General features: G+C 37.0%; 2 protein-coding genes across 2 annotated transcripts in view; one reads left to right on the plus strand and one right to left on the minus strand.

The window, feature by feature from the left end:
- The window catches only part of LOC105382070 (C3 and PZP-like alpha-2-macroglobulin domain-containing protein 8), a 191,438-nt gene that overhangs the window by 57,706 nt on the left and 106,385 nt on the right, over positions 1–27,347 (plus strand). Inside the window, exon 2 of the mRNA XM_048621700.1 lies at positions 4,073–4,217. Coding sequence (XP_048477657.1) covers positions 4,144–4,217 — 74 coding nt within the window. The 5' untranslated portion in view covers positions 4,073–4,143. The remainder of the gene's footprint in view (positions 1–4,072; positions 4,218–27,347) is intronic.
- On the minus strand, positions 22,268–24,056 carry LOC119692525. The gene is made up of 2 exons (XM_048621699.1): positions 22,680–24,056; positions 22,268–22,309 (listed from the first exon to the last, which is right to left on the minus strand). Exons 1-2 carry the CDS (start codon positions 23,697–23,699, stop codon positions 22,292–22,294), a joined length of 1,038 nt encoding a protein of 345 aa, XP_048477656.1. The 5' UTR covers positions 23,700–24,056; the 3' UTR covers positions 22,268–22,291.

Below are 27,347 nucleotides of genomic sequence, written 5' to 3' on the forward strand. Positions count from 1 at the left end.
CCTAATTCCTTAGAATTCTAATCTAATATTTGACTTCTAATCTTCTAAGTGATTTTTATTTATAAGTAATAAGCGTTTTAAATGTAAGACACCATTTTATTTTACAAGTATGATATGCATAAAGATTTTTTATTTTTACAAGTAAACTATTATAAATAGAAGCCTCAATCAGGTTAATCTCAAGTTCATCATATTTGTATGTTATTTAATTACCCTTAATGTTTTGAATAAGAATTATGCTTGTTTAAAACTTTTAAACCATCAACCATGTGAAAAGTTTCAAGCTAATTACTTTTAAAATATGCGTACATGAATCTCGTTTTAGCGCACATTTACGGTCAGAGTGCAAAATTTCAGCCATCATCATAATTTCTAAGGCTAAATTAAATACATGAGCTCATTTATTGCGTACCTAATTATGCGCTGTAATTTTATGATAATAATAAAAGTTTTATGTACGGGTATGACCCGTATCCTATCCTATATTGTTACTTATCACGAGCGTGAAACATTATAATTATGGATGGATGGATGTATGTTCCTCTTTCACGGTTCACCGTCGGTCTTTCGGACCATTTTTTTATGAAATTGGGCCGTAAGCTCTGATTACCCCTTGACGAAACGGTTTCTTTTTTCCCCGAAATCATAACATAGCATTCTGGTGATAACGTATTTCTTCATCATCACATAAAGCTGCATACGACATTTCCGGCGGAAAGGCACCCTAAAGCTCTTGCCAGAATATGCGGCAAAAGGGACACTGGACAGCTGGTCAGGACAGGTAGGGCATAAATCCTCGAACCCTTTCAGAAAGGCCAGTTACTAACGAGGAAAGGAGTCGCGGAGATAATTAATGTGGTAAGGAGTGTCAGTTGCATCTACTGTTTGTAAATTATTGTTTTTTCTGGAAATTTCATAATTAATAAATATTTAGGACACTTATTTATCCTAGTTATTCAAATAATGTACTAAGTCTTTCTTAGCGTTAACTTTACGATAATATTGTAGGTGCGTTTAGTATCTCTTTTTTATTCTGAATATGACAATTTTCCTTATTTTATTACAATAATCGTTTGCCTTATATTGACAGGGTTTAGCAGGGTGGATTTAAACCCAGAAATATTTGCAGGGCTTACAGAAGGCACACTTCCATCTATTAAATCAGCTAACCCTGCTTTGTCTATTTATTTCAAATCTACAAATTCCGAGAAAATTTATCACAATTTAAATAAATTACAGTAGCAGTCCAGAATTGTGTTACGAAATTCAACATTAAATACTGACTGAAATACCTTATCAGATTTATCTAAGAATTATCGCTATCAAACTGTAACCCGATATTCGCAAATTCTCGGATTAAGATAAACCACGACACGAGTCTCTGAACCGTTGTCTTCCTCGAGTCTGAATTATAAAACCGCCGGAATGCTTGTATCTTTGCGACCTCATTACCCTGCCTCCACACTTATCTCATCCCTACACTTAACTGAAGATAAGCACCATACAAAACGCAATTTTAACTAGAAACTGCTTTGACGACCTTATTAACACGGCGCAAGGTGTAATTTGCCTAATCAAATGTGAACAAGCAAGTTTGTCGCGTCCCAAGTACTGCGCTGAACTCTTTGAAACACGCTAATTTTCACGCCCTTTAGGGCACAAACTGGCTCGAGTGCTGCGAAAGTGGAAATTTATGCTTCGGAAACATTGTAGTGGGAACTCAGTTTGTTTGCCACTATTGCATAAATTTGTTTCCTGGGTCCTTGAGTGCCGGGTAAATAGAGACCGTGCGAGTGTAGCTTTACTCTATCTGTCTCTTGCAGGTCGCTATAATATTTTATTATAAGCCCATCTTTTGAATATTTTGCGGAACCCTCCTCTTCTTTAAACCATTTTATGTTTCAGGCTCGCTGACTTTTGTAACATAGCCACTTTGCACCCGTTCATTCTAGCGGAATTGTTGCTATGATAACAGAATATAGAAAAAACTGAGCTGAAAATTCCGGAATAGAGTCATGATTTCCGTTTTTTTCAGCTTAAATAATAATATTGCAGCAACTTAATAAAATGAAGCATCACAAGTAGAAGTATTTGTTTTGGTTAATATGTAATATCTAGTAGTGGTTATTTGTAATCACGATTACAAATATTGCCAAAAAGTTTATGTATGCAATAATATTGTAAGTATGATATCAAACGACAGCTACGCGACGACGTAGCAAGCCTACGAACTGCTACGGCGTAGTGTTGCTACGATTGTACTACGGTGTAGCAATGCTACGACACTGCTACGCGTCGTAGTAGAATCGTGGCAATAATGTTGCCGTTTTATTAAAATGTAAGTAACCTTTATTTTTAGCTGGACTCTAATCTCTCATTTCAAACATCCTCCTTTCATTCATCCAAGGCTTCAAATTCCCAAAGAAGTAATGTTGGCAATGGGGACACATTTTATATTGGACAGCAAGTCTTACGTAAGAACATTTCATCGATACAGTCCATCGGAACATCCCACGAATTGGCCGAAACTACACAACATAATCTTTTATGGATGATATCTGCAAATGTTTCTCTTTAACCTACAAGTTAGGCTCTATTGCTTCGACTTTACTATTTTTGTGGTCTAAAGGAATGATTTATAATGATAGATAGATAGATAGATAATTATTTATTGCACACAAACACATAAATTACAATAGGGAATGCACAACATAGACGGTACATTTGGCGGCCTTATTACTCAAATAAAATATTTAGGTAAGAATCATTCATGTGTAATTTATAAAAGAACTCACGCCTACCTCCGTAAATAGGAGGGCAGAGATCAAGGAAGATTGTATTGCGGCTATCACCGATGTGTTTGCCATCCAATAAGTAAGATCCTATGGCCACCTTCAGCCTTATTATCCATTATTTAAAAAAAAACATTTTTTATCACACAAGTATATTTTCTAGTATATTTAATAAACATACATACGTAGCACGTAAATAGTTAAGTGAATCGAAGATACACTTTTTTGGAATAAAAAGACAGTAAATCACGTCACAAATGACGGACAAATCAACAGTCTCAAATAAACAAGGAAAAAGGTTTATAAAGTAACTTTTCCGTTTATGACTTAGACCACGGGCGGCGTAGTTGTCAGGAGGCAACTCACGTCCCTGGTATTGCGACTCAAGATTGCTCCCGATATGAGGTCAGCAGTTTCAAGTAGTTGTAAAACTTTTACTCACCATAAACCATACATCTATGGGGAGTCCACGGACAACTGGTCACGTGATAAGACTCTTAGGATTTTAGTGAAACGCAGCACTTACTTGTTTATGATGACAAATAAAAGTATATATTAACCTGCCTGCACAGAAAAATCCGGTATATATGAAATATTTCCTCCAAGTCGGATGAAAGCATTAAACATAAACATAAATAAGTAGCTACTCAATAATCAGTGTGTAGGTATCACCATAATAAAGTATGTTACTGCCGTAGCTAGAAATAACTACAAATAACTATAACTGTATATAGGTGATCTTGTTTTGTTTTATCCTGATCCAGATATGATGAGGCACAAGTTCGAATTGGTTTGAGACCCAAAGTTTTGTTTTATAGGACGGCTAATTAGGAAATAGTTTGCAGTGTGGATCCAGTCGCGACCCGCTAGGATATAATTCTGGAAATATGGCGCTGCTACATCAAAACTTTAATGAACAAATAATGAAACAGTGTTGATTTATTTATCTTCTGCTGCAATGGCCTAGTTTGGAGACGGTTTTTGTTCAGCTATTTTCTGACTATATGCTAATGTTTTTTTAAACTGCAACTTTCGGAACACTTTTGCTTGAATAATAATTTTTGATCTTTCAGTTTCTTTAACCACAACATCAGTCAAACCAAAAACACTGGTTTTGTGGGAATTATCTATATTGTACCTAATGTTAAACACTGCAATTCTATCTCAAGGGGTAAAAATTGCATGTGAAATAATTAGGCTCAACATTACTTACTCCATTTTTTTACACCTTCATCTGACTCGGCAAATAACACGTAGCTAAACAGGAAATCGTTTTTCAGATCGGGCTCGGTGGCAGCAATATCCTCGAGCGCGGGATGCTCTGAGCGGCGCCGGAAGTGGTGGCGGCAAGATGGCGGCGCTCCGCACTTCCGGTCTGCTGCTGGCGCTGCAGCTCGTCTGCGCAGTCGCCGGGAAGTGCTCCACGTGAGTTTTTTTTTAGTTTTCGGTCAAAATATTTTCATGGATTTAGATGTATTTTACAGCCATAATTTATAGGACGTCAACATCTATTCATTGCAGATCAGAGAGGTTATCCAAATATACACAACATCTTTTTAAGTTTTGAATTAAAATATCAGTCCAGAACGATCATTTAATTCTTCAAGAATTTAATTATTTAGCATCTAGATAAAAAAGTTTTTTTATTACTAACACAGTAAATAAACAATGCTATTGAAATTATTTATCTTCAGATATTTTTTATACTTCTATGCAATATCTATGATAGCAAGATGCTATCATAAAGTCAGAGCTATTATTATCAATCACGCTATTGGAGCAGTGTGTGCCGCTGCCAAGTTATCGACTATCAAAGCCGGCTTAAGTGTTCCTCTGCAGATATGCGGCTAATGGAATACCAACTTATAATGATTTTATATAACACACAATGCTTTAAAAAAACATGGTGAGTAGTCGACTAGTAAGATGAGGAAAGCAGGGGACAGGTGTAATAGAGATCTTTGAGAGAGGGCAATGTTATGCTCTCTGAATGGACATAGGTCTCTCCCAGGCAAGCATCATCGTCATATCAACGAATTTAACCATCCAATACTTAGGTATATCATTTTAATGGTTACTTTCATCATACCTATCAGGTAGGGCGCTGTAATATCCATCTCCTATAAAAATCTCCTGTTAAAATTTTGGTTACCTAAACCAGGGCCCCTATCGCGAACTTGTTTTGACAACAATTTTTAGATTCAAATTGTATTGAATTTTTCTATTTTTGACGTAAATGTTACTTCATTTTGACTTCGTGATAAGTGGATACGTTGCACCTTCACCTCAGGACTAATTAGAACTATTTGTGCCGTGAACTATTTGGCCGGCGACTACACAACCTATTGTCTCAGTAACAAGAACCTCTCGACCCAGTAACGACCGGAGCAGTCGATTAGCAGCCAATAGCTGAACGCAACCAATTAACCCAATACAATAATATGTGACCTTAGATTAATATACGAATAAGATTGTGTGTAAGTGCAAAAAAAGTCTCCAAAAATAATTGTTCCTCTACTCAGCTCTTATTTACAATAAGTTAGGTTAGAAGATTTGTGACAAATTAAAATGCACAAGCCAATGGGTAGTCTTAGGGTCTGTTCCACAATGTCTGGTTAGTGGCTACCTGACGGATAAAATACATGCTGTCACTTTCTGTTATTATTTTTTAGACAGTGACAGCATGTATTTTATCCGACAGGTAGCGACTAACCAGACATTGTGGAACAGGGGCTTAGACTGACACAGCTAATCTGACTGAGTATCACAGTGATAAATAATTGTAATGAATTTTTGTATTATTTTGTAATTATTTTCTGTAAGTAATCAAATCAATATAAATTTCATTGTACAATATTATACCTAATTTAGTTTAGATTTAAGCATTGTATGCATGATTGCATGTTAGTATTTAAATTAATGTATTTTATAAGATAACACTTTGAATGCTGTTGCACACCTATAATTGGTGCATGGATAGGATAAGCAACATATACTGTGTCTGAAAAACTTTTTATCCAATGTGCTGTTGGTGTGTCTATTTCTGTAAATAAATAAATAAACCCTAGTCCATATCTATATATGGACTAGGGTTTATCACGTTTGTCACTGACACGATAACAAAAGGAAATTAATGTAGTCAAAGCTCAGACTGAAGGTCTGTTCCACAAAGTGCCACGTGACTAATATAGCACCGTATAGCACTCAACACCCCTCATAAAATAACTTACGCCACAGCCAATACGTTACAAACAAACGACACTCCAATAATTACAAGTCCAAGTTTTATACCTCGTTTACATTCAGCCGAAGGGAGCAGGGAAGTGGGCAGGGAAGGCGGCAGGGAAGTGGGCAGGGCAGTGTGTAAACGCGATACTTCTCATGCCGCTGCCATTGCCACTCGCGCTGCCCGGCACTCCCCTAAATGGCGGTTTTTTGTGCGGAAGTCAAAGGACCGGCAGCGCGAGCGGCAGTGCGTGTTTACATTCAGCTCCGACGCTCAGTACTCGCCGAGCGCCTGGAGGAGGTTCACTTGTACTTAAGTTGATTGTCTAATAAATTTCGGGGTTTTAACATTTTTTATCAAGAGCTAATTTCTTACGTACTATGGGTACATTCGAGTAACGCATGTGTCTTTTGTTTCTACTACGGATAGTGATTGTTTAGGTAATTGCAACGACTGAACCGATTTTAATGCATCAGATAATGTTGTGTCGCTCCTTAGTGGTCGTTTCATTTTTCTGCCTATACATTTTTTCTCCCTATATAAAATGAGACCGCGGCCGATGTAATTATTTCGACGTCTGCCATTGCCGACACTTGAAAGCGAAGTGAGTGGTAGGGCAGTATGTAAACACACACTCCTCTCGATCCTGCTGCAGCAATATTTAGGGAATTATTGCCGGCAGCGCGAGGGGCAGCGGCAGGGGCTGAATGTAAATGGGGTATTAAAGAAACATATGAAACTTATAAAAGTTGGTCGCGCTCTCAAAGCCTATATTTAAACGAAAGTGTAGGCCGCGCGGGTAAAAGTGAAAGGATGTCAACAGCCTGCTCCACTGAAGCAGTAAACACTGCGCCAGTTAGCGAAAACAGCCCTTAACACCCGGGCTATAGAGACGTAGGTACTATATTATAGTCGTAGTATGGGTTCATCAAATTAATCTAAAAGAAAAAAGAAAAAATCTGGAAGATTCCGCTATTGTTTTGCTGGTTTTGTTTCTTTTGACTTGAATGCCCATGCCAACTTTATTAAATACTTCTTCTTTTTCTTTTTGGTGCCCTATGACCTCCAGTAGGGCAGCAGAGGGCAGACACAACAGTTTTTCATCGCCAGCTATCTGTCCATATAAATAAAATTTATGGAAAAATACATTTGTGTGATAATACTTACCATAGGAGTTTTCTCCTTCTTGAAAATCTTGAAGCCATGATACTCACTATAACAATACAATACTTACGTAGAAAGCCACTTTAAGTAGCTATATAAGCAAACACACACACATGAAACTTATTGCTCCTAACACTCTTTTGCAACATTATTTATCATAAGTATAGCATACCGCGATTCTATTCTATTCTATTCTACAAAATGTCTATCACGTCTACCTAATAAATACATCGCTCATTCTCATTGCCTTGATAGCAAGCGCAACAAGATATTTTTAGCCATAAGTATTTAATTTTCCCAATTAGCGATCCCGAAACTTCAGGCTCGACTTCATGGCGAGATGGCCCCTCAGGACTACTCAGGAGCCCTCGTAAAATTTTACAGCAACAAAACTTCGGCAATTATCATTTTTCAAAGGCCGAGGACAAAGCCGAGTACTGTAAAACGACTTGTAAACAAAGGTCCCTGAAGTTTCACCAGTTGTCGGCATTACGCGCTCATGTTTGCCCGCAGCCGTATCTATCCGATTGCTAAAGGACGACACCGGACAAATTTCAGCCAGCGTTTGTTGTTGTGAAAGGGTTAGGTTACATATCTATGGGTGACTTTTACCAAACGCTAAACGTATTTAAAATTGTATTTAAGCCTTTAAAAAAATGAAATTGAAATTCCACCTAAGGATGCTTAATTAACTTGTTCAGTAGCACGAGGCGCATTTTAGACGTGACATAAGTTATGCATCTCGCTCACTCACATCCCGCACACTCAAGAGTGAGCGCTACAGAGAACTTTTTTGTCACGTATTAAATGCGCCCCGTGCCTTCTGTATTAGAAAATATCAAAAAGTGTACTTTCCTGACAAATTTCAGTATTTCTATTCTGCTTATAAGCTGGTTTTATTATTTATTTTCGTCTGAAGTTGCTTTTTCCGCTTTGAGTGATGGACGTTTCTTGTTAATGATTTACTTCAGAAACGTTGTACAAATGACTCTTGGGATTACGATGGAACTTGGGGTTTTAATGATATACCTACTTTATGCTAATTAAATATTTTATTAATTGGAATATTTGTATTATTATTATTACATATTTTTTTTAATCTTCCTTTAAAAGTATATTTATATTGTACCAGTTTGTTTGGATGGTCTGGTGTGAAAATGAATAAGTAAGCATTAAAAAAAAAACTTTTTCACGTTTAGGCGATAAGTCCGCCTTTGTATATATATACCTACTTGTATTGTTTTTATTTTTGTAACTGCTACTTTATAAACTGTGTAATTTGTGTATACATACAATAAAGTGTTTAAATAACTATGAGTAATCAAAACTGATATAGATGAGAAAATTTAAATCGGACGCAGTTATAGGAGAGGGATGTTACAGCGCCCTATGATGTGTATGATGAAAGCAATCATTAAAATTATATTGATAAATGTTGAGCTTCTTTATTGAGAACAATCAAGCTTGCCTGGGAGAAACCTATGACCATTCAGAGATCATAACATTCGTTCGCTTACGCTTGAAGCAAACACTCGCATTTCTTATCGCATAATATATTTCGCTCTCATAAAAGAAGAACTAGTGATGGGAAACGTTCATCACCGACCAACTATCGATAATAATCGCCACCGCGACTAGCATCATGGAAAACTACCTGATCAGGACCTCGTCAACTGGCTCTCTCTCTAGTAAGAGACCAGCCGATGGCGATCCCGAAAAATGGCAAAGTCCGAAGCGCACCGCCTTGGCTACTGCGGCACCAAAGATTAAGACATCGGCTTCAACCTCAAACCGCTTCGACACCCTGCAGCCTGACCAAATACTGGATGGGAACTCTCGAACAACTGTGAGTACAAAACCGAAAAATTCCCGCATTCCCCCGATTGTGTTAAGCATAAAACCTGACTGGACCCATAGATCCATCCAAGAATTGGTCTCAAGCTATGCAAAGAATTTTCATTTGAAGTATCGAGCCAATAACAAGGTCGCTATTTATCCTTATTCTGCAACTAGTCACCAGGCTATTAAAGAGGGTCTGTTGAACAAAGCTGATTTTCACACATTTACGCGTAAGGATGAAAAAACCTTTAAAGCCGTTATTCGTGGCCTTCCATCAAATGTTGAAGAAGACCTCCCAGAAGAACTCGCATCCCTTGGCTTCCCTGGATGCAAAGTCACCAAATTAAGAACCCCAGCATCATCTGTCCAGTCATCCAACGCGCTGTTTCTCGTTCAATTCCCCACCGAAACTGATATCTCGAAATTCAAAAAAACACGCTTCATCTGCAGCTGCGTAGTTGAAATCGAGAAGTTCAAACCAAAACATCAACATGGAACACAATGCTACAGATGTCAAAACTTTGGTCATACGTCAAGGAACTGCAACCTGACCCCACGATGCATTAAGTGTACCGGAAACCACCTGTCAAAGGACTGCTCCAAGAAAGACCGCGACGAACTCCCAGAATGTTGCAACTGCAAAGATCAACATGCAGCTAACTACCGCTTGTGCCCTGCTCGCCAGGCGTACCTAAACCGGACCCAAAACCTACGAGGTAACAAGGTTCAGTCACAAAACACAAAAAAACCCCTGGGCCCTCGTATCCCAAGCACCAACCAATTCACATGGGCGCAAGTAGCGTCTAACTCAATTGGGCTGGCTGGGTCAAAATCCTCAATCAATGATTTCCAGCCCCCACAGCAGCACCACCCAAAATTCATAAATCAAGTACCAGATCCAACTGTGATGGAGATGCTTCAAATCTTGAATGTCCTAAGGTCAATCAAATCAGAATTCTTAGAGTGCAAATCCATGCTTGATAAAGTCATACTGATTCTGAGTCATCTCGGTCACAGTGTCTGAATCCAAAGAAATCAAAATCCTATCATGGAACGCTGACGGCGTACGCACTAAATTACATGAACTCTTAGACCTAGCTACATCTGAACTATGCACTGATATCATTGCCTTATGCGAAACCAGGCTAACCTCTAATATAACCCTAGAAACTCCCGGGTACATCTGTCACAGAGCCGACAAACACCTCAATGGACACGGCCAAGGCGTTGCTATCCTTATAAAAACTGATATTGAACATAGCCGTGTTGCAGTACCCCATACTCGCCATATGGAGGCAATAGGCATAGAAATGACGCTATCGGGTAAAAAGCTCACTATCTTGTCGATTTACCAGTCACCTAATCTTCCCCTTGACCCTAGTGATCTATCAGCTCTTCTCAATATTGGCCGAAATGTGTTGATCATGGGTGACTTCAACGCAAAACATGCCCACTGGAAGTGTCCTGATACCAACTCAAGAGGTAACATATTACTTGACCACATGCTTGAAAATGACTACATCATTCATTATACACCAAACCCCACACTAGTCCACTACAATTCTAATTATCAACCCACTACCCCAGATCTTGTTCTCTCCCAAAACGTACATGACATCTGCGACATTCGTACTTTGCCTGCCTTATCATCGAATCACTTGCCTGTAGCCTTCTCTGTTGTAGGAAACTTCACTCGGAAAAGCCTCGAATACTTCCGTTACTGCGATGCAGACTGGACTGGGTTCCGCTCTCACGTCAACGACAACATTACCCTCAGTTCTAATTTCTTCTCATCGATAAGTGAGATCGATAATGCCCTAAATTCGTTTATGGAGCTCCTACTAGAGGCCAGGAGTAAATTTGTCCCCACTGGTAAGCTCAATAACCACAACAAAACACTTCCCCGCGAAATAAAACAAACTATCAAAATAAAAAATCGCGTACGTAGACTAATGCTAAAAGAAGATAATCAAGACGTTCGGTCTTCTTTACGGACAACATTTAACAGCCTTAATCACAATATAAGGAGAGGGATCAGGGAATTGCAAGATAAAATCTGGAACAAAAAACTTTCTAAAGTTGACAACCCATCGTCAGATTTATGGCGCTTAGCTAAATCTATTCGCAGCAAACCCATTATAATTCCCCCCCTTGCTAAACCTGATGGTACCAAAACAAAAAGCACAAAGGACCAGTGCGAGATATTGGCTGACGCGTTCCATGAAAATATGAGTCTCACGCTAAATTGGCAAAGCGATAATGAAAACACGGTTGCAGCATCCCTAGAAACAATCAACTGCTTTCAGCCATACAGGATATACAAACCTACCCGCCCGAGAGAAATTTGGTCAATTATAAGAAAGCTAAAACTTAGAAAAGCACCAGGTTATGATGGTATCCACAACGCCTTACTAAAAAACTTGCCACAAAAAGCTGTTATACTATTGACAAAAATCCTAAATGCCTGTCTTCGAATTTCCTACTTTCCCCAAGCCTGGAAACTAGCTAAAGTAATTGCTATCTTAAAGTCAGGGAAAGACGCCTGCCTTGGAACCAGTTATCGACCAATCAGCCTCTTGTCATCTCTGAGCAAGCTCTTTGAATCGGTAATCTATAAGAGGCTAATAGCCACCACACATCACTTGTTAAGAAATGAGCAATTCGGTTTCCGAAAATCGCACTCTACTACCCAGCAACTTGCGAGAGTGGCTGAGCACGTGGCTCACCATCTTAACCTTGGGCAGTCGACAGGCATGTTCCTGCTAGACATAGAAAAAGCGTTCGACACAGTCTGGCACGACGGTCTGTTGCACAAACTTGTGATCAATCAGGTCCCCCTTGGCCTTGTGAAACTTGTCCAATCCTATCTCGACAATCGGCAGTTTTTTGTCCAGGTTGATGATTATACCTCTTCTATACGTATTCCACCAGCCGGTGTACCCCAAGGCTCCATACTAGGACGCTACCTTTTCCTACTCTTCTTAAATGATATCCCTATACAAACAAGGACCAAACTAGCCTGCTTTGCTGATGACACAGCTTGTTTCACGTCATCTAGAGACCCCGATCTAGTAATAGATCGCCTCCAACTTTCTATCAATTTACTGCTAAAATATTTCACCTCCTGGAAACTCAAATTAAATGAAAGCAAAACTGAAGCCGTCCTTTTTACACGAAAACGCAAAATCCCCAACAAGCGACTGCAAATAAATGGTATTTCTATTCCTTGGAAACCATCCGTAAAATACCTAGGAGTCCACCTTGACAAAAAGCTCAACTGGACTTATCACGTTACACAAATTCGCTCTAAGGGCATCAAAGCCCTTAATGCCCTAAACCCCATTTTTAATCGCCGATGTAACCTCAGCCCCCAGACCAAATTAAGATTCTATACTGGCCTCATCAGACCTTGCATTACATATGCCGCGCCTGTCTGGAGTAGTACTTGTAAAACAAATTATAGTAAACTGCAAGTTATTCAAAACAAGTCACTTAAAATCGTATTTAATACCCCATTCCGAACTAACTTAACGAACCTTCATGATAAAATAAATTTTCCCCGCTTATATGACTTTATACTAAAAGCAACGCGTAAATTCTATCTCGAAAAAAATCCGAATAACCCAAACACACTAGTTTCAACTATTGGACAGTCCCGCCTAGAAAACTTGTCGTACATCGACAAATATCGACGTTATCGCTTACCCCATCACTTAGTGCTGGGCGAGTGACGTAGTAAGTCATACCGGTCCGTGCCATACGGGTCATATTCCGACAGCCAAGGCGCGTAACCGCCCGGACAGAACTAACATTCTTGTCAAATTACCCTCCCTCACTAGTTAACTAATACTTGTAGTAATTTTTTAACAATACAAGCCTGTATGAGTTACACAAATTATATGTACATATAGTTTGTGTAACTCATATAGGCTTGCCTATTATTACAGTTTTTTGTAAGTATTAGTTAAGTACCTATATTGTAAGTTGTAAGTATTAGTTAAGTACTTATATTGTACCCGTAGGTATTTTACTCGTAGTTCCTAGTTAAAAGTTTAATTCTGCCAAAAATGTATATTGCCTTAACAGATGTACATCTAATAAACTCAAGTATATTAAGATATAATTTCAAAGATTTAAATAGATATAATTTTTCCTACTGTAATATTTTAAAAAGGTGTATGCAGCCTGTATAAAATGCTCCATAATTTAGTGTCTTAGCCTTTAGTTGCCTACTTATAAGTTAGTCTTATGGCTATTGTAATAATTTATGAAATAAAGAATTTTGAAAATCAAATCAATCAATCAAAGCAAACTTCTAAGAAAACTGATCATTGCAAACCAAGGCAAACAAACAGATGAAACTTTACAAACCCCGACAAAAACAAGTTCAGGAATTATTCTGTTTGTCATCTCGGTGGCGACAGCGAAAACCAATTAATCACTCCAATAATAAAATTTACTACTCGACGTCACTCAAGAACGTCGATTTTGGTCTCCCATCTATTTAACTGGAACTCCTCGACTTTGGCACAATGGCTACCTTTCAGAGCGGGACTTTTAGAAGTGCTTTTGCAGTAAAAAAGTTATTTCTTTAAAACCCTTTGCCTCTCTCAGAGTGGTATTCAATAGGCGGCTTATACTTCGACTGAAAGTATTAGTTCAATTGCTAAGTTTATATTTCCAATTTGTTTTTAAATCATTTCAAAGGTAACTTGTATTTAGTTATGAAAGTCAGGCAACAAATTTTTATGAAACACGTTTTAGGATTTATTATTTTATCTCGCATTTAAAATATAGAAACGGTGTTTTTTTCACGGCCAGCCAGTCAGCTACAATATGAGCTCAAAGTACAAAATATAAAAAGGAATTCCAACGGAAAGAGAATTATCAGACAATGTCCGCCATTCCTTCCCGACATGACAGGGTTTATTCGAAATGATGAGAGGAAAAGAGAAGTTCCACTAAATTTGCATTCTTAGATGAAAGACTTATTGCCTTTGTCATAAGTAGCAGCATATTTCAGATAAATTTTTCATATTAACTATCTTAAGGATTATGATTTATTATGATTTTTAAATATCAATTGCACTACCCTGTAGGTACCTAAAAATCATTTGAAAGTTATCAAATATAAAGAATTATAAAGTGATATGGAATTTATTTTAGAATTTATAAACGATATATTTTTTTTTTATAGCTATGGAATCAACGACAAAACTATGGTTAATAATAATGACTAGTGTTTATCTTTCCCACTGTGGAAATTTCCTTCGACTTCAAATTCAGAAAGAAGATTATGGGTCACGATTTTTTGTTAATTTCCTTCACATTATCCCTCCGAGGAGCAGTTACAACTGAAAGACATTTACTTAATGACGTCTGAAAAGAATTCCACTTTTCTTTTTACAAAATTAATGAACAATACTCCCATCAAACATACATTAGGGCCTCATTCCCGTTCCGTAACGAGCCTTCTACGAAATATGAGTAATTAATGTTTCCACTCCGTCAAATCCCTTTCTGCTTACAAAGAAACAAAATGCTCAACTAAGATGAAACGAGAAATGTGGGATTTTTATGAGAATTCTTGATAATTCATTTGTGTACGGAAACTGTATGAAATGTATAAAACGTTGGCACCAGATTATATTTTATGCTACTATGTATTTATTTGGTACAATAAATCACACCTATGTTATTTGATCAGAGTGAATTATAATAAAAATAATGAAATGAAATTAGATTTCATAGGGTCAGGTGGTTTCATAAAACATCGTTTGAATTAACTAAAGCTGAATAAAAATAATTAAATAAAAACGATACGTTTAAATACGATAGTTGTTATATTTTCTTTAGTTACAATTTATGTTCGTTCAAAAGGTAGAAAATTTACATTAGTGATGATTTTTTAGCACTAGTGAACTACATAATAAAACGAATATGTATAAGATAAGTATATGGGTAATAACTCCCCAGATACATGACCATGTTTATTAGGCAAATAGCAATTCTTTTTTCCCGTAAACATAATAAACCCGGCATTTATGACTTGGACACGGTAATATGACCATAATGTATTGTCTGTTTATGGCCCTACGGCACCATAAACAACGAAAACATTCTAATATCATGCACGGGTTTTCTTTTGAGAACACGATATTTTTTTCCCGTACCAAAACATTTCTTTTTAAGTAAATGACGAATCCACTTGTTATGTAACAAAATACCCTGCAGCTTTAGGGACTAAAGTTACGAAAGCAAAACAATGTCCCTTTCAGAGCAGCTAGGTGAACCTTTGTGAAATTCATCGTAGGCCCAACGCTAAATCACATCATAACAGTGCCAATATATTTATTATTGTCATGTTTCGACACTGAGATTCAACGATTAGCCTACGACAATTTTATAGAATCACCTAGCCGCTTTAGCTGACTGATTTCGCTGTCGAAACGAATACACCTTTCAAATACCTTTGGCCGCAAGTTCCGATGAAAACAAGTCGGGCAAAGACAAGACAGAGCGGGCCAAGGCGCAAGCACATGAATAATGCACGAAGGCGTAATGAGCCTCAAGCAAGCCTCCGCCCGCTCTAGGAAATCTATGGAACAGGCTGAATGGAGCGCACCCTTTTACCGTTAATGATTTTAAAAAGAAAAAAGTCAATGCCGGGGCGGGACCGGCGCTAGATTTCGTTACATCGTCAAATTAGAGAGGGATCGCTTGCTCAAAGAGGGTTGAGTGCTTTGTTTTTTGATCATTTGAGTCCCCTTCTGCTGATTTACTTTTGATCGGGATTTCAACTACGCACCGTGCCGGTGTAGAGTATTTGGAATTTACTCAGTTTTTTTATGGTTAAGTGTACAATAACTGTACTTTAAAATAAAAGGTAAATAGGTAGGTACGTCCGGCGCACCCTGGGCAGTCAATCTGCTGCTTTTCTACAAAAAATACATTGATTAATTAATGATAGGATATTCTAGGCCTAAAGCCCATGAAGGAAACTTCATTGCAAGGATACCCGTGCCCCAGCAGTGCGGACGCCATGGGTAGTGATGATGATAGGATACTCTCGTAGTAATTAAATGTTAAACTATAATCTTCTTTGGTTTATAGTTTTATACAACTTAACATTAACATAATTAATGGGAATATAGTAGTTACACTATTTAACTATTTACAATTTAATCATACTCTCATTTACACAACCATTCATCTACAAATCCGTGATGACTTGATAACCATTAATTAATTTATGCCGAAGTAAATCGTCTTGGGCCCTGGACCGTTAAGTTCTTGAATAGGCTGCTTATATACAGGATGCTTGTATAATGCAAATATAGGTCGAGATATCATCACACAATCTTGTTTATGGATAGATAAGAATATAGTGAAACATTAGTTTATTAGGTATTTATCAGGCGAAGCCCGTATAACTTTATTGTAATACTGACGTAGGTACTTTATGTAAATTAAATAATAATTAATGCAAGTTTCAAATTATTTTCTAATTAATTTTTTATAATCATGAGATAAATGCCTAAATTCACAGCGTTTTCAAACTTTTTCACAGCGTTTTCACCCAGATCACCATAACTTCTTAATAAACCAAAACACCCTTTATATCATATTAACACCCTGTATATGTACCCTGGGCGGGAATCCGCAGCTGGTGCCTGGTCGGATCGTGTCGGAGAAACCACCGAGCATCGCTCACAATCTTGAACGGCCTGTTATTGGATTCGACATGTGTATGCCTTTTGTAAGCAGACGTGCCTATTTCTCGTATTGAGCGACTGTTGGGGTGTTGGGCTTCGCTTTTTGTTAGCAGTTAATATTGTGCTAGCTGTCGTCTCGTATTGTAATATGGGCACGTAGATCATTCAATTACGATCACTGAAGCTATAGCTTGACTACGGACGCCTCTAAATACTTAAAACTTAAATAACAGAAATGCTCAAATGGCGGCGGTCTTATCGCTTATTTATAGCAGACAACCGTTATAAAAACCGAGTAAAACGTAGGAAAAAAGTTAAAGATCAAGTTAATATTATTTTAAGTTACGAAATTAAATCCAACTTTAGAGCTGCTCACTGATTTCCTTTTCCAAAATAAACTGCACAAAAAGCGATTTCTCGCCCACGTACAAACCATTTTCTTTTCTATTTATAAAGATTTTTCGTTCGGACCCGTTCCAGGGGTTCAGAATAACAGACACGCTCTACCTAAGTATTCAACTACAACTGGTCCTCAACAAAATCACATAAGTTAAATAGAATGTCCTTATACCAATGTTATAGATGCTACAATGGAGGGCTGTTATAGAGATCCAAGGGGCAACTTAAAATGAATGAACAGTTTACTTAAACAGTATTTCACGGATCTAAACAAAGTACACGCCAAACGACAGATAATTCCCGAATATATTGACAGATCTAGGCCAATACTGACAGAGATCTAATGATGCTTTTAATTTTGTTGTTTTGTCGTTTCAATTTGAGCTACCTACTTAGATTATCCTACTTCTATTATAAATGCGAAAGTTTGTGTGTATGGATGTGTTTATTTGTTACTTCTTCACGTTAAAACGGCTAAACCGATTTTAACGAAATTAGGTATGAAGTTAGCTGAAACCATGGATTAACACATAGGCTACTTTTTATCGCGGTATTCTCACGGGAAAACTTCTTATATAAGGCGAAGCGAAGATCGCGGGAACATCTACTAATTTATAATGGCATAATAATTTAGCTTACAGTTTTTTTTATTAATATCGTATCGAGATCCAAGAGCAATGTTTTATTGCTATATAAACATTTTCCATTCGTAGCGTCAAGCTATCAATCCTGTTGAAAAGAACCGTATTATATTGATCGGTGCTTGTAAAGAATTGTTGGCACTTGGCAAGTATCCATTTGAGGGTCTTTCATCATCCGCGAATTCAGACACAGAAATAAAAGCTTTGCCAAGTCGACACATCCATCCTAACTTGAACGTGTTGAATAATAAATCATGTATACCTACCCACTTGTACATAAGTTTATATCTCCATCTACAATCTACATATCCGTTCTTGTTATGTGAATCCATATTTTTTTTCAGTTGAGTTCTGTGTTCACTTCGTTGGGTGGATTTCAACAAGTCCTAAAAAATCTTCATTTCCGTGGACTTTTTTATCTTTACGTTTTTTATATTGAAAAAGCGCTTTTATTAAAGTTTTTGTTAATGTTAGTGTTCTTACTTAATGGCTATCAGATAAGTTAAAAACTTAACGAGATACAGAGATGATCAAAAATTTCGTGCCACGGCGATGACACATGCGTTCACGGAAATGAAATAAGCGTCCACGGCAATGAAAAAAACATCCACGGCAATGAAAGTCCACGGCAATGAAAGAACTGTGCTATGGATATGAAAGAATCAATCCACTGCAATAAAAAAAAACTGTGAGGGAAACGCAAACTTAGACAGATTATAATATTTGGATAGATATTGAAACGAAAGAAAGAACGACAGTATGTATAAAATAATAAAGAATGTAGTATGGAATTCTTTAAGTAGTATTATGAGGTTCGTATTGCAACTTATAAAAACGAAATGTTTAATTTCACATTAATATCGTTCACAACATATAATTAGCCTTACCTAGTATAACATCTATATTGTCATAAAGTATAATATTATACATGTTGCCAGTGATGACCTACGGTGCCGAGACGTGGTCTTTAGGCCTCTTAAATAGGCTCGGAGTCACCCAGCGAGCTATGGAAAGGGCTATGCTCGGAGTATCTCTACGTGATCGAATCAGAAATGAAGAGATCCATAGAAGAACCAAAGTAACCGACATGGCCTATCGAGTCAAATGGCAGAAATGGCAGTGGGCCGGACACATTGCTCGAAGGACTGATGGTCAGTGGAGCAGAAGAGTCCTCAAGTGGAGACCACGTACCGGCCGCGGGGAAGCACTGGATGCGGGCCGCCTCCGATCGGACAAGGTGGAAATCATTGGGGGAGGCCTATGTTCAGCAGTGGACGTCCTTTGGCTGAGATGATGATGATGATGATGATGATGATGATGATAATATTATACAGTATACGAACTGTTAATTTTAAAATATATTATGATGTGACATGATCTGTGCTGAATTACAAATCACCGAACAAACCACCAAAAGCACGAAAACCTAAAGATAGGTGCAGTTAGGTGCACATGTTCGTCAACAGCGAAGTGGGGCGCAGCATGTGCACTTAAGGGGATCCCTAAAGCAAAAATGCTAAAGTCGGCTTGATATACTTGATTAGATTGGAAAAACGGTGGCTTCTATCACATTGATAAAAATATATTTTGTAGCAGAGGGTATACTGAACATGTTAGTTGCTTATAAATTGGTGCAGGATTATAATAAGTATTGTTATATTTGGAAATAAAACCATAAATTAATTAATTAGGCTTTAATTAAGCTCCACACAATGTTGACATGAACGCGTTGTAAAAGAGAAGAACATAGAGTATATAATACTTAAGGTCTATGGTTTAAGGATGCGTTCAGGAATCTCACATTCTCCCCGACTTAAACAGAACAATAAACTCTTAAAATAACTTTATAACATGTTTTTTATAATGAAAAATAATGTTTGCCTATCTATCTTATAACTACTAACTTAATAACTAACCGACAGTTTTGGTTTCCGCACTAAGTATAGCTAACCTAGGTCTAAAAGATCAGAGCAAGTAACCATTTGATTGACATGTCTCTTCCATCTCATCCCTTCTACATCTACTATGTATGTTACATTAGGAATCGATTCCTCAATAATGAGGCCCTGAACCCATGGCTTACTATCCCTTCTATAATCTTTGACCATAACTTTTTGGCCGACCTCAAATTTAGTTTCTCTATTTCCTTGCTCTCTACTTTGAACTTTATTGTATATATCTTCAGTTAGTGGTGGTGGACGCAGTAAACTGAAACGGTTCCGGAGTTCTCTCCCCAGCATTAAGCGAGCTGGTGAAACACCCGTAGTTCGCTGAGGTGTGCTCCTATAATCCGAAAGAAACAGGTTTATAGCATAAGCCAAGCTGTTACCACCTTCTTTGATTTTAGTTATAGCTGATTTGAATGTTTCCACAAATCTCTCAGCAGCACCATTTGTGGCTGGGTGGTACGGAGCTGAAAATGTGTGCTTAATCTGAGCCATTTTTATAAAGTCCTGAAATTCAGAGCTGGTAAAGGATCTACCGTTATCTGTAACTAAGTGTACCGGAAATCCATATCGTGCAAAAATATGCTTAAATGCTTCAATGGTACGACCTGAGGTAATGTTTGACATTTCAAAAACTTCTGGCCATTTTGAGTAACTGTCAACCACCACTAAAAACATTTTGTTATTAAATGGCCCTAAAAAGTCAGCGTGAATTCTATACCACGGAGAAGGGGGTATAGGCCATGGTTTCTGTATTTTAGAAGGAGATTTACTATTTTGCAAACATACAATACAATTTTTTGATATTTCATCTATCTCAGTATCCAAGTTAGGCCACCAAAAATAAGATCTAGCAATTTCCTTCATGCGAATGATTCCAAAATGGCTCCTGTGTAATTCAGTTAATACGGAACTACGCAGAACTGATGGAATTAACAAGCGATAGCCCCAAAATACACAACCCCTATCAACTGATAACTCAATATGCCTGTTAAAATATGGTAACAGTTCTTTTGGTAAATTGGTTTTGTCAGGCCAACCGTCAACCATATATCTTATTATTTTAGATAATATTTGATCCTTTTTTGTTTCCTTCTGTATTATTTTCCAGTTTAAGGATTCCATTTCTGAATCATTCACATGACAAATATTACTTAAATTAGTACTTGACTTGCACAAAGAGAATGTATTACATTTATATTTTCTTCCTCTACATCTACAGCAGTTCTAGATAAAAAATCTGCCGGGTTCAAAGATGTTTTGATATGTCTCACTTTATAGTTAAATGCTGATAAAAATATTGCATAATGTTGCAACCTTTTAGCAGCCATTTTTGGAATGCTCTTTGTTGGGCCAAAAATCCTCACTAAAGCTGCATTATCTGTTTCCAATTCAAACTCCCGTCCATAAATAAAGTTATAGAACTTAGTTATTCCAAAAATGACTGCCATTGCTTCTTTATCAATTGTTGCATATTTCTTTTCTACATCATTTAGTTTTTTACTTGCATAAGCAATAGGCTGAACCATACCATTATGGTCTCTATTCGATAACACCGCAGCTAACCCTGTGTCAGAAGCATCACAAGTTAGAATTAAAGGCAGCTGAGGATCATAATGTTTTAAATTATTTGCAGAAGCTAGTTTTTCCTTAATAAGTTTAAATGCACTCTCGCATTCTGGTGTCCAAATAAACTTATCTTTTTTGGTACATTCATACAATGGGGTGATGATGGTAGCCATATTTTTCAGAAATCGAGAGTAATAATTTAATTTCCCCAAAAAGGATTTGAGTAGAGTTAAATTTGTAGGTGCTTTAGCATTTATCAGCGGTTCAATGTTTGATTTTATAATATTTACACCATGTTTATCTACCCTGAATCCAAATACATCAAGACTGGTCACAAACAATTTACACTTTTCAGGTTTCAGTTTAAATTCACATTCATTTAATTTTGTTAGGACTTTACATAAGGTGTCCCATGTGTCCTGTAAGCTGCTCCCTTTTATATATATATTATCAATAAATACAATAGTGTTGGGAATATCTGTTAATTTTTTAGACATCAATCTTTGAAATGATCCAGGACCCGAGCTGACACCATAAGGTAAGAAATTATATCTATAAGTACCAGCCTCTGTTACAATAGTTGTACAATTTTTACTCTCCTCACTTAGAGGAGCTTGTAAATAAGCTTCTTTTAAGTCCAATTCGCAGTAGTATTGCCCATCTTTTAACGTATTTAAAATATCATCAATATGTGGTAGTGGAAAATGGTCAATCTCTAATCCAGTGTTGACAGTTAGCTTATAGTCTCCACATAATCTTACTGCACCATCTGGTTTTAAAATGGGCACCACCGGTGTTCCCCATTCACAGTGTTCCACCGGACTGATTCTACCATTTTCCAGTAACCTATTAATTTCATGCTTTACCTTATCTCTTAGAGCATATGGTACTCGGCGTACGGGCAAACACTTTGGTTGGGTGTCTGGTTTTAGTTTCAGTGTTATCACTTCATCTTTAAAATTACCCCAACCTGGATTAAACACCTCTGCGAATTGTTCTTTTACATTTCTCCGTGCATCTGAAACAGTTAGAACAGTGTTATTTCCTAAATCCAAACCATTTTGTACATTTGGGGGCCAAAGTTTTAGGGCATTAAGCCAATCTCTGCCTATTACTCTTGGAGAATTATTATTTACCACAAAAATATTCAATGACTCCCTCACTTGATTTAATGTGACTGGTACTTTTGTTAAAATACCTAATGGTTTTGTAATACTTTGATCAAAATTTTTGAATATTATATTCGACTCCTCCAATGTGAATGTATTAAGGTATTTAACTTTATCTGACATTGACACAACTGTCACGTCAGATCCAGTGTCTAACTGGAATGACATGTCATAACCGTTGACATTCAAGGTTATAAAATGAGGAGGTATCCTACTTACACTGTGAACAGCATAAGTTTCATCGTATAAGTTTCTTATATTTTCTACTGGTTCCTCCTTTACTTCCTCCGGTGTTTGTGCCTCCAGGACATGAGCCTCACGTTTTCTTCTTTGGCACATCCTATATATGTGCCCTTGTTGACCACATTCTGAGCAGAATTTCTTGGCTAATGAACATTGTGACTTAATGTGATTGTTTTTTCCACAACAGAAACAATGCATTTCTGTATTAGCATTGTTATTTTTTTTTATTTTCATTCTCATATTGGGTTTACGTTGTTCTTGGGTAAAAAAAACCTCAGTGGTTTCAGGAGCATCACCTGTGTGGAGAAGAGCGGCTTCCACTGTGCGAGCCAGTTGTATGCAGGCTTCTAAAGTTAAATCTGCAGAGCCCTTCATTAGCTCGAACTTAATTACTTTTGAGGTTACTCCATCCATAAATTTTTCTTTTAACTGGTCATCAATATCTTTAAAATTACAACGATTTGCCATTTTTCTAAGTTCCAATGCATAGTCTTCTATACTTTCACGTGGTAGTTGTTTTCTTCGTCTAAACTCAGCCCTTTCCAATACTGTTGAGACTGGTTTTGTATATTTTTCTTTTAATTTTGTACACAATTCTTCATAACTTAGTTTTGTGGGTTTATTCGGTGCACATAAGCAACTTAATGTTTCAAATACCTTTGGTGTTAGTTTGGTTATAAGCAAAGGCACCTTCTTGTCATCAGAGATATCATTAACTAATATGAAACATTCCAGCTGTTGTACAAACACCTCCCATTTATCGCCGTCAAACGGCTTTATTTCGCCAAACATCGACATTCTGTGTTGCTTATTTTCTGTTGTTATTTTCGATTTATTTTTATAGTGTTCACTTAACTGCTTTCTAAGTGTGTCGATACTAGCATTTTTGTTGCAATCTATGCCTTCATCCGTTAAAATTTGGAGTAATTCTGCCTTTGAACAGAGATAGATGTATGATCTCTTGCCTGTTTTAATTAACTCAGATGCTGCGTTCATGTAGACTGCAACTTTCCAAACCTAGTCCGTGTTCTGAGTCTGAGTTTTTTTTTTTTTTATTTGTATTCGTTGGCGCTTTTACGATTGTTACCAACTTCACACCGTCACTTTTGATGCTTCACTTTTATTTGCGTTTTACCTTGTTATTGTTAATTTTTGTGCACTGATTATTATCACACTTTAAACTGCAGGTTCTGAATCTCGTCGCCAATTGTTATATTTGGAAATAAAACCATAAATTAATTAATTAGGCTTTAATTAAGCTCCACACAATGTTGACATGAACGCGTTGTAAAAGAGAAGAACATAGAGTATATAATACTTAAGGTCTATGGTTTAAGGATGCGTTCAGGAATCTCACAAGTATGTTAAAAAAAAATGCAAACACACCATGTCTTTTGCCATTTTTTGACTTATTATGAAAAAACCCTCGAAATCAGAGGGCCCATTTTCATGGAATCTTATATGTATGTGTAGGTAATTAAATTCTTAACAAAGTTACCTTAAAGAGTTGGATTTAATGGACCAGAAGTCAACTTTTTTTGCAAAAAACTAATAAATTCCGGTTTAAAAATGATGACACCGTGACAGATTTCAGATTTCTTCAGTCGTCGCCCTGGTGGCGGCCTGTTAGGAGCGATACCCACGCCATTTTATTTTTTATCAAATATTTCACAAAAACTGATTAAATCAACAAATTATGACTACAAGTATTATAATACATATGCATTTGCTATGGAAAGTTAATTTTCTAATCATTTTAGATGCAGAAAAGCCGAAAATTCTTAGAAAACATTTCGCCTTTTCGATTTGTTTACATTTTTTACTATAGAGTTACAGATGCATAGATAAAGGTAAACATTGCACATAATGACACTTATTAGATTCTCCGAATAAGAACTATACGGTCAATGCAGTATGCCAAAGCGCGAGCCTGTTTATATTCTGAGGGGTAATTTATTTTATTTTAACGGTTGTGTATGGTAGGTAAGCTACACAATATACAGGGTGTTGAAAAGTAAGTTCATAATTTGTTTTATTTGAAACCAAAAACCGTAGTTAATTAAAAATATATAAATTTTAAGATGTGGTAGTCTGTACACTACAGGTTGTTAAAAATAAGTAAGTATTTTTAAAAATTGAAGATCTAAAATTTACATAATTTTTTAAATCTATTTAACAAGCTTTGCGAAAAAGCGGTTAAGTGCGACTGTATCTCGCCATGAAAAAAATGAAATGTTTACTGTAGCTATGAATTTTATGCGTTACAAGTGGAATAAAATACCGCATAATATTATGTACAACTATGTAAGATCCTAGTTTAAAAAAAAAACTCATAAGAAAATATTAAATACACAGGTTTTTTAACCCCTGAAGGAAATAGAGGGGTGTTATTAGTTTAAATTAAGGGCTGAATTTTTTTTTTAAATTATGGTGATAGGTAATGTATATTTTTAATGATTTTTTCAAATAGATAAATGTTATACCATTTTTAAATTGCCATAAAATTACCTATAGTTATAGTTATAGAAAAGGGCAGGGCTACCAGTGCCCATTCGCCACTGCAACCTAAAAGATCTATAAATTATGACTCCCCATGCCGAGTCTCTCCCCAACTCTACAGGCCCAGGTCTTTTATAAACCTGATATTACCTATACAGGATGTTGCAAAAAGGGTATACTGTGCCGAAAGGGTTTGACTCAGGGGTTATTCTGAACAACTTTTGTTCTCCAATTTTTGGAAATTCTCGAAAAATAAATTCGGTCTCTATAGTAAAAAGTCACGTGATCGAATAAGTTTCTATGTAAAAGGTTTTGTTACGTGAATTTTCAAAATTGTAGAAGAAAAGTGGATCAGAATGGCACCTAAATCCACTTTTGGCTAAGCTTTATACCCTTTTTTCAATACCTTGTATAAAATATCGTCAGCGTCACCTTAGATCGTAATCATCGTAACTCGTCGTGACCAAATTTTAGAGGAGACAAAAATACTGTTTTATTTGTAGTTCTAGTTGGCATACTACCCACCTAAAGTTTTTTTTAACTAGCCTAAAAATGATTTGTTTAGACAGTCTTTCTTCCTGTTCAACCGCAGCCTGAGTGCCAGTGACTCAATGACTGAAAGGAGGCCATTAGTGCTCCTAAATAAATAAAGCAGGCCTGTAGATTATCTTTCAGTGTACCGACACATCTTATTGCTGTAAGAGCCTGATAAGCTCTTCGAACGAGTCATACCTCTGTGGTGGTACGGTTTCGACCTTTCGGACAGTCAGTTTGGCATCCGAAATGCGGATTCGAATACTGGGTACAATACTTTGCGTTCGTTCACTGTCGGAGCAGGATAAGAACCACGGGCGAGTTGTTGCGCTGGCTGTTTGCTTAAAAATAGTAACCGCGTTCAACTCTATCCCCTAGAGGGCGAACCTTTAGGGCGGCTCTTGTATACCATCACTTGTCTTCTTATCTGCAGAAAATTGACAGAGGTCATACGTGTCTAACAAGTACATTAAGGATGCGAAAAGAGAGGGTTTGTTTTCACTGAAGAAGTTCAGTTGCGGAGTTCCACAGCGGTAGGTCTTGGACCCCTCTGCTGTGGAACTTGGCATACAACGCGGTCCTGCAAATCAAGCTCGCAAACGGCGTTAGCACAGTGCATTTTTCTAATGTCACACAGGTCGTGAGGTAGGCTGAGAGCCTCCTTCGGGGATGACATCCCAATGATTCATTACGAAAAAATTGCTGCAGCTGTGCTCGCCATGCAGTGCATGGGCTACTTCCGATTCTGGGGGGCTGTTGCAAAGGAGTCCGTTGCCTCTATACGGTACGGGTTCCGTGCGATCTATGATCCTTCCGGGAGCACCTGTCTTGTCAAGTCGAAGAGAATGGCTCGTATTCGACGCAACCTGCAGTACTGGTGGGATTGGTTGGAGGACAGGACAGCAGGAAGCTGCAGCAGCCGTCATGCTGTGATTCGACGCATAGATGCAAAAAAAAAGTTGAAAGTAACTTCATGTTAATATAGATCTCAATTTAACAACATAACATTGCAAAAAAAAATTAACATTGTTGAGTATGTTATTGTAATTTACTAAAGTAGTAATAAAAACAAAGGCTTATTACATAGTTTTCGTTCACGTTCGCCTACATCGCACGTTGTATATGAGAATAATAAAGGGTATAATTACGAAGTTTTCTTGTTTAAAAATCACGGTTTGGGGTTTAGAGGAAAACAAATGGTAAAATGCGCAATACAGTTTTTTTTTTCGAATAAAGAGGAAAACATGTGAATTCAAAAAACGTTTCTATTGACACCAAAGAGTACTTTTCGCCGAGAAAAGTGGAGTTACAATGTTTGCGATCTAAAGTGATGATAGAACTAGAACTTATTTTTTCAGTTCACCTGCTGTTGAGTGAAATCGTAATTAGGTAAATGACTCCTTGACATGAAAATAACTTTTTTTTTATAATCGTTATAACAAAACTGTTTTTTTTAATACAGCAATATTTGTAGGTGTACTTACAGTGAGCAAAAGAGCGCAGCAAGGTGTAAATTTTTTGGTTTTTAAGAAACAAAAATATTATTTCTATCATATCCCAAATACACATAAGTACTTAAAAAAAAAATACACACTCTCGCCTTGTACTAAT

Source organism: Plutella xylostella, chromosome 6 (assembly GCF_932276165.1).
Source record: "Plutella xylostella chromosome 6, ilPluXylo3.1, whole genome shotgun sequence".
NCBI lineage: Eukaryota > Metazoa > Arthropoda > Insecta > Lepidoptera > Plutellidae > Plutella > Plutella xylostella.